This window comes from Typha latifolia, chromosome 1 (genome assembly GCF_019914945.1).
Source record: "Typha latifolia isolate L0001 chromosome 1, TyphaL0001v2, whole genome shotgun sequence".
Classification (NCBI taxonomy): Eukaryota; Viridiplantae; Streptophyta; class Magnoliopsida; order Poales; family Typhaceae; genus Typha; species Typha latifolia.
The window spans coordinates 9,616,318-9,636,305 of NC_133086.1; the positions used below are offsets into that span (position 1 = coordinate 9,616,318).

General features: G+C 37.3%; 1 protein-coding gene and 1 pseudogene across 1 annotated transcript in view; one reads left to right on the forward strand and one right to left on the reverse strand.

Moving 5' to 3' along the window:
* The window catches only part of LOC140784545 (calcium-transporting ATPase 5, plasma membrane-type-like), a 48,846-nt gene that overhangs the window by 26,318 nt on the left and 2,540 nt on the right, over nt 1-19,988 (forward strand). The window contains exons 20-29 of the mRNA XM_073132026.1: nt 5,175-5,240; nt 5,319-5,417; nt 11,844-11,954; nt 12,026-12,193; nt 13,833-13,892; nt 15,767-15,931; nt 18,900-19,016; nt 19,124-19,222; nt 19,300-19,437; nt 19,749-19,849. Coding sequence (XP_072988127.1) covers nt 5,175-5,240; nt 5,319-5,417; nt 11,844-11,954; nt 12,026-12,193; nt 13,833-13,892; nt 15,767-15,931; nt 18,900-19,016; nt 19,124-19,222; nt 19,300-19,437; nt 19,749-19,849 — 1,124 coding nt within the window. The remainder of the gene's footprint in view (nt 1-5,174; nt 5,241-5,318; nt 5,418-11,843; nt 11,955-12,025; nt 12,194-13,832; nt 13,893-15,766; nt 15,932-18,899; nt 19,017-19,123; nt 19,223-19,299; nt 19,438-19,748; nt 19,850-19,988) is intronic.
* LOC140784569 (uncharacterized) lies at nt 1,357-2,688 on the reverse strand (annotated as a pseudogene).

Here is a 19,988-nt window from a genome sequence, read left to right on the forward strand (position 1 = left end):
TTCAAAATTCTCAATATTAGCACGAAGTATGGTGATGCACTGAATATATTAATTAAATGCACACAGAAAATAAAGCAATTAAATTTTTACACATGAGGGTGAAATAAATAATTTGCACGTAGAAGATTTACATGGTCTGGCAAAAATACAAAATACAATAAAATAAACACGTGAGTGAACCCACTCACCTGAGTCTAGGCAAGACAACCAAAATCTCAAATCTCTAGCCCACGTACTAAAAATCACCACCTTAAATAACAAATAACAATATCATTTTTTTTTAATCAAAACAATTATTAAAAATGTTTATACAATTTAACCTAAGAATAATTAATTTGGGCTAAAATAAGCCCAAATCAATTGGGCTGGGCTGCTGGCCCGACCCAATCCAAAAGAAATCAACTAAATCGGATTGGGTCGAGGCCCAGCCGAATTAATTGAATTGGGCTCGGGCTAACCCGCAGCCCACCAACTTAAGTGGTTCGGTTCGGGTTTGTGGATCCGAAATCTAAACCCGAACCGAACCCGACTTAAAAGGAAAAGGTGGTTGGCTCGGGTGAAACCCGAGCCCAGCCAACCCTTTTCTCCCCCCCCTCGCGACCGACGCGAGAAGATGGCTGAGGGAGAGGGTGACCGCCGGCGACCTCTCGCCGGCGACCCCTTCACGACCACCTTTAACCTCTCCTCTCCCTCTCACCCTTCCTCTGTCGTCCTCATGAGGTGAAGGAAGACTCAGCACCGATGGCCGACGCGAAATCCAACGCCGATCAGAGCCACGAGGGCCTCGTAGAAGACATCTCCGACAACTGGCTTGAAGCACGAAGCCTCCGGTGACGATGCGGTTGCGACTCGAAGCCGCCGGCCGGCCAGATTTGCCGACGAGGCCGAATTCCGCGAATTAGGTATTTCAGATTTACCTATTTAATCTTTAATTAAATTAGAGGGGTGGAAGAGGGCTTACGGGGGAGTCGTGTGGTGGTCTCTGCTGGCTCCGGCGATGCTCCGGCTGGCCGATTCCACGGTGACGACTCCGTCGGTGAAGGAGGAAGAAAAGAGGGAGAGAGAGAGAGAGAGAGAGAGAAAAGAGGGCTTCCCCGGTTCCAGAGAGAGAGAGGATTAGGGCTAAATATAGATTAGGAGAGGATTAAATCTAATCCAATTCGGATTAGATGAAATCCCCCCTAATCAGCTGCGTGCTGGAGAGGGAGAGGGGAGGGGCTGCACGTGCACCCACCTCTATTTTTTTTTTTTTTTTTTTTTTTTTTTGGTTTTGACAACTATTCCCAACAAAAAGAAATTTCGTCATCGAAATTAAGATTAGTGTAATATAAGAATAAGGTAATACCGTAATAGTCGCTATGAAGATTGAGGAAATAGCTCCGGATGCTTTTCCCTCATCTCATCTTCACGTTCCCAAGTTGCTTCTTCCGGCTTATGGTTTTGCCATAAAATCTTCACGAATGAAATTACCCTATTGCGAAGAGTTCTTTGCTGAGTCTCTAGAATTTCCACAGGTTGCTCCTCATAAGATAGATTTTCTCGGATCTCCAAAGGCTCGAAGTCGATCACATGATCTGCACTGGGCACATACTTTCTCAACATAGATACATGAAAGACATTATGCACTTTAGATAACCTAGGTGGTAGTGCTATCTGGTATGCCACCTCTCCAATGCGACCTAACACCTCAAAAGGTCCAATAAAGCGAGGACTTAACTTGCCTTTCTTACCAAACCTGATCAATCCTTTCCATGGCGACACCTTTAGGAAAACCATGTCACCCACCTGAAACTCAAGGTTTCTTCTCCGGTTATCAGCATAGCTCTTTTGACGGCTTTGAGCTGCAAGAAGCTTTTCCTTGATTTTAACAATTTTCTGCGTGGCATCTTGTACCATATCAGGTCCCAATAACTGTTTTTCACCAACCTCAAACCAACAAAGTGGAGATCTACATTTTCTACCATACAACGCCTCGTAAGGTGCTAACCCCAAACTCGAATGGTAGCTATTATTATATGAGAACTCCATGAGTGGAAGATGATCATCCCAATTTCCTTTCCATTCCAAAGAACATGCTCGCAACATATCCTCAAGGGTTTGAATAGTCCTTTCGGATTGTCCATCAGTTTGCGGGTGATATGCTGAACTGAATCTCAATCGTGTGCCCATAGCTGAATGAAGGCTCCGCCAGAATTTAGAAACAAAACGAGGATCTCGATCAGATACGATAGACAAAGGTGCGCCATGGAGTCGAATAATCTCTCTAATATAAAGCTGTGCAAGACGATCTAAAGAGTAAGTCATACGAATGGCCAAAAAGTGAGCAGACTTAGTAAGTCTGTCCACGATCACCCAAATTGCATCATGATTCGATCTAGTGCGGGGGAGTCCCGAGACAAAGTCCATAGTCACATCCTCCCACTTCCATTCCGATAAAGGCAAAGGCTGTAACATCTCTGCAGGCTTTTGGTGCTCAACCTTGACTTGCTGACAAGTGAGACATCTGGCCACAAAGTTTGCTATGTCCTTTTTCATGCCATTCCACTAGAAGTTTTCTCGCAAATCTCTATACATTTTTGTACTGCCTGGGTGGATACTGAATCCTGAACTATGAGCCTCTGACATAATTTCATTCTTTAACTCCTCACTAGCTGGGACGCAGATTCGATTTTGGTACTTGACTAGTCCTTCATCTGATCTCGAATAGCTAGGAACTTCTCCCTTTTCTAATCCTTCTAAGATCTTCTTGAGGTTGGCATCCTCTAATTGAGCAGCCTGGATGCGATCTAAAAGTGTAGGTTTGACCACTAGCCGGTTGCAAATAGCTACTCTCTCTGGGTTTGATGTTACTTCAATCTTCAGGCGTCTAAATTCTTCAATAATACACTGCTGACAAGTAAGTGCTGATAAGTGCCCCTCTGATGATTTCCTGCTCAAAGCATCGGCTACCACATTTGCCTTCCCAGGATGGTAATTAATACTAACATCATAATCCTTGATTAACTCTAGCCACCTGCGCTGCCTCAAATTAAGTTCTTTCTGAGTGAAAATATACTTGAGGCTTTTGTGATCAGTGAAAATTTCACAAGATTCTCCATAGAGATAGTGACGCCAAATCTTTAGTGCAAAAATCACTGCAGCCAACTCGAGATCATGAGTAGGATAATTCTTCTCATGAATCTTAAGTTGTCTAGATGCATAAGCTATTACCTTTCCATGCTGCATCAAAACACAACCGAGACCCTGTCGGGATGCATCACTGTAAATCACAAAATTGCCACCCTCTGACGGAAGTGAAAGGATATAATCTTTAATTAAATTAGAGGGGTGGAAGAGGGCTTACGGGGGAGTCGTGTGGTGGTCTCTGCTGGCTCCGGCGATGCTCCGGCTGGCCGATTCCACGGTGACGACTCCGTCGGTGAAGGAGGAAGAAAAGAGGGGGAGAGAGAGAGAGAGAGAGAAAAGAGGGCTTCCCCGGTTCCAGAGAGAGAGGATTAGGGCTAAATATAGATTAGGAGAGGATTAAATCTAATCCAATTCGGATTAGATGAAATCCCCCCAAATCAGCTGCGTGCTGGAGAGGGAGAGGGGAGGGGCTGCACGCGATTTTGGTTTTGACAGTCACCATGGAAAATCGCAAGCGATTTATACCGGGATTGTTCTCTAAGTCTTACCAATACTAGTCTAATTTTTTTTTTCACTAAATTTAATATTTGCACAAAGTATGGTGATGCACTGAGTATAGTGATTAAATGCACATAGAAAATATAATAATTAAATTTTTGCACGTAAGGATGAAATAAATAAATTTGCACACAGAAAATTTACATGATCTGACAAAAGTACGAAATATAATAAAATGAATATGTGAATGAACCCACTCATCTAAGTCTAGGCAAGACAATCAAAATCTCAAATCTCTAGCCCACGTACTAAAAATCACCACGGGGGAGTCGTGTGGTGGTCACTGCTGGCTCCGGCTGGCCGATTCCACGGTGACGACTCCGTCGGTGAAGGAGGAAGAAAAGAGGGAGAGAGAGAGAGAGAGAGAGAGAGAGAGAGAAAAGAGGGCTTAGGGTTCCAGAGAGAGAGGATTAGGGCTAATTATAGATTAGGAGAGGATTAAATCTAATCCAATTCGGATTAGATGAAATCCCCCCAAATCAGCTACGTGCTGGAGAGGGAGAGGGGAGGGGCTGCACGTGCAGAGCACGTGCACCCACCTCTATTTTTTTTTTTGGTTTTGACATACTCTGATAGATTTGTTCCTCCATCTCGAATCTATCAAAACACAACCACGTGTCCGTCTAACCATCTTAACCCTGACGATTCACGTTTACCCGAACTTTCTCCATGAAAGTCAAAACCCAATTCCAATTATGGATTTGGACTTGCAATGATCCTGGGAGTAGGAAAGACATTTGTATCATAAATCTTAGCTTATATTATGGAATTCCATAGATAGCGGAATTAGGGAGCTTCATTTATTATAGTTTTCCACTTTCTTTCCAATTTGGAAGAGAGTATGCCAAATGAGAAACTACAGCCCTGATTGGAGAGATCAGGAGACAGAGAACAAATAAAGAGTGTGACAGAGGATAATGTAAGGAGGAAGAAAGGAATGCCACAATAATCACCCTCTATCCCCAGGTCGCCACCATCAGCGACCTCTTAGAGCTTTACTAATAACCATCGACCTTAAAGAAGAACATTTTTAGGTAGGTAATGGGGAAGAAAGGAAAGGACGGAGAAGATTTGGTCGCCAAAGGCATGGAACTTGTGCGGATATACACGTAGTAGCATGCAGTATTGAGCATGACAGAGCTCAAACATATAAACTTAGAAGCTCAGGATGCTACATTTTTTAAAACAGTTTTGACTTGCTAGTGACTGCAGATTGCACTATATTCTTTCAACTCTTAAATTATGTAAAGTTCTTCTAAAACTTTGTTAATTTGGAAGAGTCAATATTTAGGATCAACAGCCAAATGTGGAAATATTTAGGATCAACTTTTAGCGATAATAATTGTCTTAACATGTAACTGATGGTAAATTAACTTTTTTTTTGTATACAAATGTTAGAATACATTTTTAGTGAATATCTATCATTTAAAAATTTAGTAAAATTGACAAAAAGTACATATTTGATTTATATTGAAGCACCTCTTTGGCAGGATGGTGCTGCTGTCGAGATCACAGGCTCACCTACTGAGAAAGCGATCCTTTCTTGGGGCGTCAAGGTACACATTAGTATTTCTTATTCATTTCCTTGTCATTTTGTTAGAGATATTGAACATTATTGGCACTTCCTTTTGTAGATGGGGATTGATTTCCATGACGTGAGGTCAAAATCTTCTATCCTTCATGCCATTCCTTTCAACTCCGAGAAGAAACGTGGTGGTGTTGCAGTTCAGCTGGTATGCATTTTTGAAATTAAATCAGCTGACCAAATTAGTTTAACTTTTTGATGGATATCTCACAAAATGTGTCATAACCCGAGATAGGAATCATGACTGGCCATGCATGTCACGACCCAAAATAGGAATCATGACCGGCCATGCATCTCAATATGCTTGAGATGCACGAAGCCTTATTAATACTCTCTACGTGTACGATGGCAAAATAAATAAATAAATAAGAATGTGCTATATTAAATTTTATAACTAATTGCAATAAAAATATAAAACAATGTTAATGTTTTTGAGTCTCTAAACTAAATAAATAAAATGTCTAATCTAAAGTATAAAATCAAAAGAGTGGAAAGTTAAATAGGTGAATCCTAAGTGGAGGTGGAGTCCGGGTACATCTCGCTCAGTCGCCCCGCTGACTAATACCTGAAATAAATAAACAAATACAAAAAAAAATAAAAGAACCCGTGAGCCAACAACTATAGCTCAGTGAGTGAAATCCACTCACTAACCTAATAAATTTTAATTCATATTAATGCTGAATAAATTAAACTAAAAGCAATAATATCCATCACAATATGCAATAGGCATGCTCTCTAAATAATAATAATGATAACAATAGAGAGAGATGTTACTACTTGTAACCTTGCACGTTTTCAACATATTAACATATTTTAATATTTGTACTGTCATATGTCTCAATGGGTCTAAACCCTGTGGATCCACAACAACTAGAAGTCGCCTCGAGATGACACTCGGGACTTTTCTTCATAGCTGATCCGGTTAGGGTCATCAGAGGGTATCACCCTGTGATCAACACACTCTGTCTTTTCCTCTAACCGTTGAGAGAAGTTAGAGTCACCTAGGAAATTTTCTCATTTTTTTTTTCTAGGACTGTTCCCTAACCTCGCCAGAGTCACCTAAGAAAGTCACCGCAGTGATCTAATTTAGTACTTTCCCCTGGACTTCCAGATAGACTTGAGTCACCACGGAAAATTGCAAACGATTTATACCGAGACTGTTCTCTAAGTCATATCAATACTAGTCTCATTTTTCTTTTCACAAATTTTAATATTAGCACGAAGTATGGTGATGCACTGAATATAATAATTAAATGCACACAGAAAATAAAACAATTAAATTTTCGCACGTACGGATGAAATAAATAGACTTGCACACAGAAATTGCAACAATTTAATTTTTATACATGAGGGTGAAATAAATAATTTGCACACAGAAAATTTACATGGTTTGACAAAAATACGAAATATAATAAAATAAACACGTGAGTGAACCCACTCACCTGAGTCTAGGCAAGACAACCGAAACCTCAGATCTCTAGCTCACGTACTAGAATTCACCACCTTAAATAATAAATAATATTCAAATTTTTAATTTGAATAATAACAATATTTTTAAAATTTAAAAACCAAAAATAACTAAAGTGGGTTTAAAATTACCTATTGGATTGGGTTGGGCTGCTGGCCCGGCCCAATCCAAAAGACATCAACTAAATCGGATTGGGCCGAGGCCCAGCCGAATTAATTGAATTGGGCTCGGGCTAACCCGCAGCCCACCAACTTAAGTGGTTCGGTTCGGGTTTGTGGATTCGAAATCCAAACCCGAACCGAACCCGACTTAAAAAGGAAAAGGTGGTTGGCTCAGGTTTCACCCGAGCCCAGCCAACCCTTTTCTTCCCCCTCTCGCGACCGACGCGAGAAGATGACTGAGGGAGAGGGTGACCGCCGGCGACCTCTCGCCGGCGACCCCTTCACGACCACCTTCAACCTCTCCTCTCCCTCTCACCCTTCCTCTATCGTCCTCACGAGGTGGAGGAGGACTCATCACCGACGGCCGACGCGGAATCCAACGCCGATCAGAGCCACAAGGGCCCCGTAGAAGACATCTCCGACACTAGGCTCGGAGCACGAAGCCTCTGGTGACGATGCGGTTGCGACTCGAAGCCGCCGGCCGGCCAGATTTGCCGACGAGGCCGAATTCCGCAAATTAGGTATTTCGGATTTACCTATTTAATTTTAAATTAAACTAGAGGGATGAGAGAGGGCTCACCGGGGAGGAGTGTGGTGGTTCCAATTTCCTCTGAGGACGCTCCGGCTGGCCAATTCCACAGCGACGACTCCGACGGTGAGGAAGAAGCGAAAGAAGGGAGGAAGGAGAGAGAGGAGAGGGCTGGGGGTTGAAGAGAGAGAGGATTAGGGCTAATTTATAGATTAGAAGAGGATTAAATCTAATCCGATTCGGATTAGATGAAATCCCCCCTTATCAGCCTCGACGCGTGCTGGAGAGGGAGAGGAGAGGGGCTGCACGTGCACCCTCCTCTCTCAACCCCTATTTTTTTTTTTTAATTTATTCTGGTTTTGACAATGCACCTCAATATGCTTGAGATACTCGAAGCCTTACTAATACTTCCTAAGTGTACAATGGCAAGAATAAATAAATGAAGAAGATCCAAAAGAGCAAAAAGGTAAATAAATATAAAATAATGTCATTATTTTTAAATCTCTAAACGAAATAAATTTAACATTTAATCTAAAGCATAAAATCCAAAGGAGCTGAAAGGTAAATAGGTGGGTCCTAAGTGGAGGTGGGGTCTGTGTACGTCTCACTCAATCGCCAGGCTGACTATTACCTGAGATAATTAAAAAAAAGAAAAAAGAAATCTATGAGCCAACTACTATAGCTCAGTGAGTGAAACCCACTCGAAAACCAAATAAATTCTAAAATTTATTAGTGTTGAATAAAACCTAAGATTAACGATATACATAAAATTTGCAATAGGCATGCTCTTAAATAATGACAATGATAACAATAAAGAGTCATAACATGTAACTTTGTATAGTTTCAACATATTAACATCTTTCTAATATTTATACTGTCATTTGTCTCACTGGGTCTATACCCTGTGGATCCACATCAACTACATGTCACCTCGAGATAACGCTCGAGACTTTTCTTCATAGCTGATCCGGTTAGGGTCATCAGATGGTATCACTATGTGATTAACACACCTTGTCTTTTCCACTAACCGTTGAGAGAGGTTAGAGTCACCTAGGAAATTTCTCATTCTTCCTAGGACTGTTCTCTAACCCCGCTAGAGTCACCTAAGAAAGTCACCGCAGTAATCTGATTTATAGTTTTCCCCTGGACTTCCAGATAGACTTGAGTCATCACGGAAAATCGTAAGCGATCTATACTGGGACTGTTTTTTAAGTCGTACCAATACTAGTCTCATTTTTTTTCACTTAAATTTAATATTTGCACAAGGTATGGCGATGCACTGAGTGTAATGATTAAATGCACATAGAAAATATAACAATTAAATTTGCACGGAAGGATGAAATAAATAAATTTGCACACAGTAAATTACATGGTCTGACAAAGGTACGAAATATAATAAAAATAAATATGTGAGTGAACCCACTGACCTGAGTCTAGGCAAGACAACCGAAATCTCAAATCTCTCGCTCACGTGCTAAAAATCACCACCTTTAATAATAAATAAATTTTTTTTAATTTGAATAATATTAATATTTCTAAAATTTAAAAACTAAAAAGAATATAAATGTGTTAAATTACCCATTGGATTAGGCTGGGCTACTGCTGGTCCGGCCCACTCCAAAAAAAATTAATCGGGCTGGGCCTTGGCCCAGCCAAAACAATGGACTGAGCTACGGGCTAACCTGCAGCCCACCCAATTTAAGTGGTTCGGGTTGGGTCTTTGGATTCGAAATCCAAACCCGAACCCTAACCCGAAATTCATAAGAAAAGGGTTGACTCGGGTTAAACCCGAGCCCAACCAAATCCTTTCCTTCCCGCGACCAACGCGAGGAAGAGAAGAATTGAGGGAGAGAGTGACCGCCGGCGACCCTGTTGGCGACGGTTCAACAACCACACCTCAAGCTCCTCGACTCTCTCTTGTGACTTTGCCGTCCTCATGAGGTGGAGGAGAACCCACCATAGACGGCCAACTCAATAGCCGACAACGACTGGAGCTCGAGGGCTCCAAAGGCGAACACCCATGGCACGAGACCAACGACAAGAGACTTCTAGTGGAGGAGAGACAGCGGCTCGAAGCCGCCGGCCGGCGTGACTCGCCGGCGAAGCTGAAATCTCACAAATTAGGTATTTCTATTTTAACCTATTAAATTGAAATTAAGGTTGAGGGGTGGGAGAGGGTTTACCAAGAAGTCACGTGGTGGTCTCCGATGGCTCCGATGGCACTCCGGCAGGCTGATTCCACGGCATGACTCCGATGGTGAGAAAGAAGAAAACGAATGAGGAGAAGAAGAAAAGGGAAATGACTGGGGGGGAGGGGTTAAGGAGAGAGAAAATTAAGGTTTAATTATAGAAAAAAATCCAAATCTAATTTGATTCGGATTTGGCGAGATCTCCGCTGCGCCTCGTCGCGTGCCAGAGAGGGAGGGGGGAGGGGGTTGCACATGCAGAGCATGTGCACCCTCCTCTCTCAACCCTTTTTTCGGTTCTCACAAAATGACATTTGTCATTGTTGATCATCCTTTACCTTTGTCAACAAAAATATTTCTTGAGATAATTTCTTGTTTAACAAAAACAAATCCTTTGTAATGTTGCTTTGAGATTTAACGCATTAATGTAGTTCTTACCAATTATTATGATAGTTTATTTACTAGATTGATTTGCACATCGAGAAAGTATATGAATAGAAACCTTTCTCCCATGGAAGTTATGCCTTTTCCCTCGTTGTCAATACTGAGTTTCAGAACCTTTATTTTATATTTCAAATGACATAGGCCCAATGGGATTCGAACTCAAGACCTTTTGTTCTAATACCATGTTAAATGACCAACTACTCTAAGAATTAAACTATTTAAATAAATTTTCGGAGTACTAATTTCAGGATGGGGATCGGGTGTTAAAAAGCATGATACATATCAGCCTTATTAGCTATATCGACCATCCATGTTGGCTGATCCATTTTGGCAATATGTATTAGAATCGACCGATACTTCAATTCATGATTTGGATGCATTGCTATAATGTGTTTGAATCATGTTAGGGACCCAAAATCGACGTTTTATCTTTTTATATTCTAACAGCCCAAAATCCATATACGTTTTTAGGAGTCCATATAATTAATTCCAAGGATGAGCGTGCTGGTCAGCATGGGGCGTGCCGAGTAGCACGCCCTGCCGTGCCACTCAGCACGCCCTGCCTTGCCACTAGCATGTATTTATAATATTTTAATAAACTTTTTAAGTTATTGGTCTTTGATATGTCAATATTTAGTTTTTGGTTTAAATATATGTATTAAAAATTCAAAACCTACATTATAATGCTTTATCTTTAGATTATTTTTGTAAATGAACTATTTTATTAAAGATAAAATAACAGCTAAATATAAATATTATTCAACACATACTATGATTAAAGATATTTATTAGAACTAATATTAATGATTGAACACTTCATAATATAATTGAATACTCCATAATATAATTGAATACATAATATTAATTAATAATAATTTAATAATTAAAATTAATATATAGTTGAACGTAATATGATGAGGAGGATCAAAGATTTTATTTGCCGGCACAAGAATAACACGAGAATGTTATATTAAATAATATCGATATTTTTCAAAACCTATTCCTAATAGTATTGCTCGTAATAATGTCTTACATAGTTTTCATACAAATAGAAATTTTATAATTTTCCTATGATATGATATAGATATTAAATATGCACGAGAATGATTAGCACTGCACAGGCACAGACACACCATAAGCGCATATGCATATTGTCGATATAGAATATAATGAGAGTGTTCTGACTCTGGTGGGTGTGATTAATATGATGGTAATTATGATGAATACATTATCCTATAGGTATACCTATCCTGATGTTCTGCTACTTACAAACTCAAGTCCTTTGTAAAAATAATACTTCTCTAAGAAAATTGTGTAACATAAACGTAACCGTATGTTTCATCTCTATCATCACTGCCACCAAACTAAGTCTCAATATTATCATCATCACCATCATCATTATTATCTCTAGTCTTATTATTATCAATTTTATCTAGGCCTTCTAAATGATCAACTAATTAGTTGTTTTAATAATGATTGATAAAAATAAGAAAAAAAAATTTAAAAGAAGGGCTCCACATAGCACATTGACCGGCAAGCGGTCCGGCATAGCTCGGCATGGCCATCCATGATTTACTTTTCTTCTTTATCAATGGACAATATCTAATCTTCCTTGTCTTAGTAGCCACTGTGGATGTTCAATGTCTTACTTTCGTGGACTCTGATGTTCAATATCTTACTTTTCTCCATTTTCACTTGTCTTCCCAATGCAATTGGCATTCTATTGTGTGAGTATCTTGGCGGTATTAAAATTTAAGATTACGGGTGTGACATTTTGTGCTCGCAGCCAGACAGGAATGTTCATATCCATTGGAAAGGTGCTGCTGAACTTGTCCTAGCTTCCTGTAATAGCTGGCTTTCTCTGGATGGTTTGGTTCAACCAATGAGTTCTGACAAGGTACAGGCTATCTAGTTTTGTTTTGCAAATCTATAGTCGTAATTTTGTTTCTAAGCTCCTAAACGTTGCAGGTGAATGAATATAAGCAAGCAATCGAAGATATGGCAGTATCTAGCCTACGCTGTGTTGCATTTGCATATCTTCCCTATAATCTTGAAAATGTTCCACACGAGGAAGAAATAGAAAAGTGGGAGTTGCCTGAGGACGAACTTATTCTGCTTGGGGTTGTTGGAATAAAGGTGCCTGCTTAGATATGTATTTCTTGGTTTTGATCTTTGTTTCATCTTTGTGAGCATCTCACACTTAACTGAAACTTGTGAAAAAGATGTGACAGAAGAAACATGACATGATAAAGTCCTTCAAATTATAGGGTTGTGTAAATATGAATGTGAGCAAGATAAAATGCACAGGGAGAATACTAAAAAAATAAAGTTCTTTGTGAAATGGTAATGTTTTCTGAATTCTGCTATCTACTTGCCATTATACTTCCCTTTTAGTGATTGTTGCTCATTTTAACTCTTTGGAGGTTGCTAAAAGTTGATTAGCATTTCCATCATTCAGTAGTGTAATGTATGAACCAATTACTTTCTTAAGGGACAAGAAAAAATAAATTAGCAGCTATTTTTATTGTTCAAGGACTTGGCCATAGAACTTGTACCATTGGAGATGAGTTCTTTCCTAGTGAACTGATACAAATAACCACTCTTAGGAAAGATATATTTTCTCTGTTGCACTTTTGAAGAAAGTTTAGTACCTTTCTAACCATTGAATGCACACAAGGGTTTGCAAATGCACATCCTAAGGTAAGAAGTAAGGAATTTGTCCTGCTTCATACTACCATTTGCAGACACCAAGGTTGACTCAATGCACAAAAAGAAGTTAAAACTTTTTTAAAGTTCTAATCAAACTTGGTGTATTTGTGCGCGTGCATGCATATTTGTGTCTTTTTCCAAGGATGGTTGTGCTGAAGGCACGCATCAATCTCCGGTTGGCATGCCTTCGGCACGCCCTTGTGTACCTCTCGCACATCTTTGACACATCCCTAATGAATTTTTGAGAGTATTTAAGATGTTTTGGTATCTTCAACACAACAATCATTAGTTTTTATTTTGAATATATGTATTAAAGCCTACATTAGAATATTTTCTCCATAGATAATATTGTAAATGACCTATTTTATAAATATAACAATAGACAACTAGAAACATAATTGAATACATTCATTAATTGACAATAATTAAATCAAAACCTTGTTGAACATAGTTAATCTAACACGTTCATATATCAAATTTGACTCAATTTGATATGAATTTGATATATTAATTTCAGATTTTTATGAAATTTGGGACAAAATTGGGGAAAGCATAATTACGCTGAAATTTTAGCTAAAAATAATAAATTTAGTTTCAAATCCACTCATATGGATAATCTAATATGTTCATAACTTCCTATACTAATTTTGACTCAATTTGGATAATTTGGTGTATTAATTTTTTTATGTTTTTGAAATTTAGTGAAATTTTGGGAGAAATCACATTTTTCCTTTTCATTCCTACATTTTAAAGAGTAGTTTCGTAGATCTAGCACTAAAATGCTTGATCTATTTAGAAAGATCCTTATGAATAATAAATCGAACAAATTGAGATAGATCTATCATTTGTACATCCCAAATTTGTTTTTATAGTGTGAAATAATAAAAAGTAAGAAACCCGTGCGGACCAGCACGGTTCAGCACAAGGCTATGCCATTGGCATAGCCCGTTCAAGTGTCATGACATCATCAGCACAGGGCATGCCGGAAGGCATGGTCATAATTACAATTCCCTAATAAATCTTTTCACTATAGCTATTTTGCTCAAATTTCTTTCTCATCTTGTAGGATCCTTGTCGTCCAGGAGTAAAGGATGCTGTAAAATTATGCTCTACTGCAGGTGTCAAGGTATCATCTCCAATGACTTGTTTTATATCCTATAATGCATACATGCTTGTAAAGAGGAGTCTGCTAATAATCTGACCGCTGTCATGCTGCACTGAATTATTTTGTTCATGTTCAGTGGTATGACTTCCTGATTTTCTTCTCCTGTTTTATTGCTAAAGGCTTATGTACTATTTGTGCATGGTTTTGATCGGAAGTGCTTTTCACAGAGATCTGTAGTTTTTCACAGTTTGCTTTCATAAAACTATTAATCTCCTAGAAATTGTATGCTTGAATGTTATATCCATCCACTAAGTACTCAGCCTTTATCATAATAGTCTGTTTATATTCTATTCAGTTACTCTTTTGCCAGTTGTCAGAATGTTGTGTGATGTTTTCAAGCTTGTAAAGTATTTTCTTCTTTTGAAAAAAGAAGTTAATCTTCGTTGTTCTTTATTCTTTTTCTTTTCTCTTTTGTTCATTGAAAAAGAAATTTAGGACACTAGGTCTTATGTTAACTTTCTCCAATAGAGGTAAAAAGAATCTATATGAATATTTGAGCACCAAATGGTTGAATTTTTTCGTATCATGCAGTTTATAATTTAGATCTCCAAAAATTTGGATAACAAAATATTTGTTTTAGACTTTGTAATAGTCTATTTTGTCCAATTACTCTAAAAATTTAAGTTGTCAGAGAAATATGATTTTTATCATAATTTGCAAGATCGGCCAAACCCAATCCCGATCCAAGCCCGATCCAAACTCTCTCTCTTTGTCTTTCTCTCTCTCTCACTCACTCTTTCTTTCTTTTTTCTCTCCGTACTATATAGCCATTGTTTTTCTTACGAAGAGATCTAGCTCCGACAATCTCTGGTGACACAGATCTAACTTCGGCAAACTCTGACAAACTCCAGTATGTAATTTTTTAATTTTATTTATTTATTTCTCTCTCAGTTTTTTTTTTTTTTATTTTTTTCTTCTTCACTACACCATAGTTCTTCTTACTTTTGTTTGATTTCCTTCCACTCGCTCTCTCTCTAATCTCTTTTTCTTTTCAGTTTTCCTTGCACCATAGTTTTTCTTTCTTTATTTTCTTATTTTTGTCATTTTATTTTTCTATATTTTTAAATAATATTTAGAATTTGTGTAATTAAAAAAATTCAATCCAATCCAGGCGACCAATACGGCCAATATAGTCGATACATATCATTTTTTTAGAATGATCCTGATCCCCATCCCGATTTTTCGAACCTTGATTTTTAATATTTTTAATATTCTATATTATAAAAATCCCCCTCAATCCTAGTCTTGAGACATTTTGATTGGCCCTAGTAGTGGAATTACTTAAATGGATGGAGTCATTTTAAATGGGCAGGCAAGCCTGGTGGGATTCGAATTCAGGACTTCTTGTCTAATACCATGTATTGGATTTCTTTCCATTTTTTTCCCCTTCCCTTTTGCTTTTGTTTTTCACATTCTTCTGCTTGAAATTGCAACCCAGCATTACAATTTTAATGTCTACTCCTTTGCTCTATCTTGTTTCTTCTTGATCGCAAACTAATATAAGCTGACTAGGTTACAATTAAATCTAACTTATCAATTCCCTGTAGAAGGTATACAATATCCAGAAGTGAAAATTTTGAAACTATTTCAATTTTTAATGATCAAACAACATAGAAAATAGAAATGTTTAGGTACTCACTAAGACAACGATAGGCAAATGAATATAGCTACTTTTATGAAGCATCACGATATGTTTTTACAGATTGTTACCACATTATGTTTCAGGAAGAAATGCATGTCTGTTTGTTTCTTACTTTCTTCATATTTAGAATTTCAGCTGTATAATGCGTAAACTGTCAACCTTGATGCTAGACTTATTGTCCATTACCTGTTAGGTTCGTATGGTCACTGGGGATAATATCCAGACAGCTAAGGCCATAGCCTTGGAGTGTGGGATACTTGACTCTGGAATTGCTGCCACAGAACCAACCGTGATAGAGGGAAAAGCATTCCGTGCCATGCCGGAAGAAGCCAGAGTTGCAATGGCTGAGAAGATAACTGTATGTTAAACTTACCACAAGTTGTTTAGACTTTAGATGCATTGATTTCTTTCAAGCACTGAGTCCCTATAACATCTGACTACATTATTTACCAATAAACTATGAAATCCTTGTTTTACTTGCCTGAAAATACTACTTGCAGAAAATTTTTGGTAAGAGTTTTATACATGGATTTATATAAAGTTGTGAAATTCTCATCCTTGCCCATATATTCTCTTTTTCTGCAACTTCTAAAATTGCTGGCTACCTGCTCTTGTTTTCAGTTGAACCTTTTGTTTACCGGCTAATAGATAGACTAAAAGTCTGTGGTTTGTCCATCGGATTTGTGGGAATACTAGATTCATTTCATTTTAAAAGACCACAAAAAGGTTCTATACTTTATAAATTCTCAATATTGGTTATTTGCATTTTTTTTTTATTGATCATATAATGAAGTGCATAGAATCTGGATGATCTTCTTCATTGATTTGTAATTTCATCCTTTTTCTAGTACTTACCACTTTAGTATTTTTTATGTCTTAATATTGCATTAGGTCACCAGATGACTTCTTCATAAAGTCTTTGTAGAACTATGACAAAGTATCGGACATTGTCCTTGGTCATGTGAATTTGGGTCTTGATTCTCTAATATGGAGGCCTTATTTATGAACATAAGCACCCTTATTAAGACCAAAAACCTTTTGAAATGTTTTGATAACTGTTAAGTAACATACCAACAATATAACAAGCTTCCTCACATGCATCCCTATATATTGTGTGCAGACAAATAAAAGGTGCAGCTTTGCACACTGCACAAGAATAAATAATAGAAAAGAGAGATTAAATGACATTAAATAAGGTTTAAACTCTAGACCTCAGGAAAACCAAGCTTTGTTACCATGTTAGATAATCAATTAGCTTAAGAAAATTTATAAGCTATCATATAATGGACCAACAATGTCATACTTTTAACAATAACAAACCCCAATTATTCTAGGTCAAAGTGTAATTATCACTGACTTATTAGGATAAAGAGTTTGGAAAATTGATAAGGTAAATTGGTTAATTCATTTTTTTAACTTTTCATACAGTTAATAATGTACAACATAATGAAACTATCATTCTTTATCAACTTTAGTTTTTAGAGTAGCTGACGAGTTAATATGTTATAAGAGCAGAGGTTCTGAGTTTAAATCTTATCAGGCTCATCTATTATTTAAAATATAAAATTTTTACTCATTTATGTTGTATACTTCTTGGGCCCCTTAAAAGTGTCTCGACTCTTGAACCCAGAAGTGAAGGAGAGTGTTAAAGTATGATAAAATAAAACTATTATTCTCTATTAGCTTAAGTTTTAGAACAGTTGATGAGTTAATACTCACTGCACAATTTTAAGGGCATCTTCGACATTTGTAATAAAGTCATCTTTTTGAACTTTCTCTAAGATATCATCATACTAGCTTATCCCACCCTCCAATCCAAATGCGCATATGGTGGATAGGTGATATTCACCCCACTTAATACATCGTTTTATTTTTTTATTTTTCTTGTTAGCTCACGTATTTCTCTAGAATCTTAAGATATTTTAATGAGTCCAAGAAGTCAATTTAAATTAAACTATTGGAGAATTGAACCAAGTACCTCTTGCTTTGATAACATATTAACTCAAAATTTTGTTGTACTAGATTAAAATAACTAGCGAACAGTGATTGGCACCGCTCAGTCTGTTGTAGTCAGCCTCTCGATGTGCCCAACTAGCGAGTGTGTCATATCCACCCCCTTTGCGGGCTGCTCTTCATCAAGGCCTGGGAGTGCCGACCTTCTCAAAAGAAAGGAGAGAAAAAATTGAATGACAAAGACAAATAGCTACATGCAAATTCTCGCCAATTAATCTAAAAGATTAAGCTATTAAAAATTGGTAGTCTTAATCTATATTCTAACATTCTTTATTGTACCTTGGTTTGTATTCAATAAGCTCCCTTTCTTTCGACTAAAATAAGTCTTAAATTAAAAATTAAAAGACAACTAGGAATAGTTTAATGGTAATGTACTGTAATCGCTCTAGCTATTTTACTGTTACAATACAAGTTTTCTCAAACCAGAGATTGAAGACAACTAACATGAAAGTTGAGGAAGTAATGGTTCACATTAAATTACTGGAACGTTAAAATTAGACAAAGAGCACATCTCAATGAACTGACAATAAATAGCACTATAAAAGATAAACTGTGGATTCCTCTTTAATGAGAAATTTTCAAATTGGTCACTCATGGAAAATTTGAAGAAAAGTCAAGGGAAACTTTGAAAATGATCTTAGAGATTTTGATTTGAGAAAATTTGATGTTATAACGTAAAGAGAACTTAACAATCATGATCATGGCCATTTTCTTATAACCTTTTTAATCTTAACTAAAATAAGTTCAGTTTGATGCACTAAAACTATTCTTCAAATGAAGGGTGAGATCTAGTTGTATATAGTCTATCTGTACTTAATTTACAGAATATCTTTACTTTCTCCATGCCAAGAGGAATTTCACAATCTATATATTACTTAAATAATGTCTCTTATGTGAATTTTACAGTATAATACTCTTAATGAATAAGATGACAACAAATTAGTGCATAGTAAATTAAATTATTGAATATCCATCTTAAGAACAAATCAAGTATTTAACTAACTTAAAGTAACTTCTAATAAGTTTTAACTATCCCTCACCCCTTACGTCCCTCCCTGCAGAATATGATTAATAATTGCACCCTTATGCAAGTATTGACCTGCCAAATTTCAAATGAATTAACATTTCTTGTTATTAACTACTAAACATCTTGTTTCTACTAGGTACTAACTTTATGGTGTCCTCTTATTTTTAAGAATCAATTGCCTCATCTTTTCCAAAAGAAAATCAGAATAGAAGTGTCTTTTTATTCCATCTTCAGTCATATCAATTCTAGGTAGCAATTAGATAAGATGCAATTACTCAATGTCCAGGTAATGGGACGCTCCTCTCCTAATGACAAACTTCTGCTTGTCCAAGCTTTAAGGAGGAAGGGTCATGTGGTTGCTGTTACTGGAGATGGCACTAATGATGCTCCTGCACTGCACGAGGTTTGGTATAGCGATTCATGCCTGTTTGTTTTGTTGAAGTGCTGAGTACTAGTGTGAACTTTTGTCTTTCATTTTCTTATGTATTCAAACTCTTTGTTGTTCTTTAGGCAGATATAGGTCTTGCCATGGGTATTCAAGGGACAGAAGTTGCAAAAGAAAGTTCAGATATCATTATACTGGATGACAATTTTGCCACAGTTGTTAAGGTTTGTTTTACATTTTAATGATCCATTCTGACTGGTAAAAAGCATGAAGATACTTAGGATTTCCTCACCTATTGTAGGTTGTCCGCTGGGGACGATCCGTGTATGCAAATATTCAAAAGTTTATCCAGTTCCAGCTCACTGTCAATGTTGCAGCACTTGTAATTAATGTGATTGCTTCTATGTCATCTGGTGATGTACCTCTAAATGCTGTTCAGGTTGGATATAATCTTTTCATGGATCTGGAGGCAAAGTTTCATGCCCCAGAATAAGTTTCTCAGATATAGTTTCACATATGCAATTGTCCTTTGAGTTTTACATAATGCAGCTGTTAAATGACATAATTTTGTGATTGGAATAGTACATTTGCTTTCTTTTGAAAGTACAAAAAATAATTTTATGATTTACTTATATTTCTGAATTTGACTACATGAAAATTTGTTAGAATATTCTTTATATTCCTTTTCTCTGTTCACCATTTTTTCCATTTATTTTTGTGTATGAATTTAGCATTTATTCCCTGTAACAGCTACTCTGGATCAACCTCATTATGGACACACTTGGAGCTCTTGCATTGGCGACTGAACCACCAACAGACAAGCTTATGAAAAGAAACCCTGTTGGTCGAAGGTTGGGAAACCTTTTTCCTCTGCTGATCTATGAGAATTCTTGTCAGGCGTATGGGTGCATTTTCTTGCTAAATCAAATTTCTGGTTGTTCTTATCCCATTGATGTTTGTTTTAGGAATTATTTCTCTTTACATAGCCTG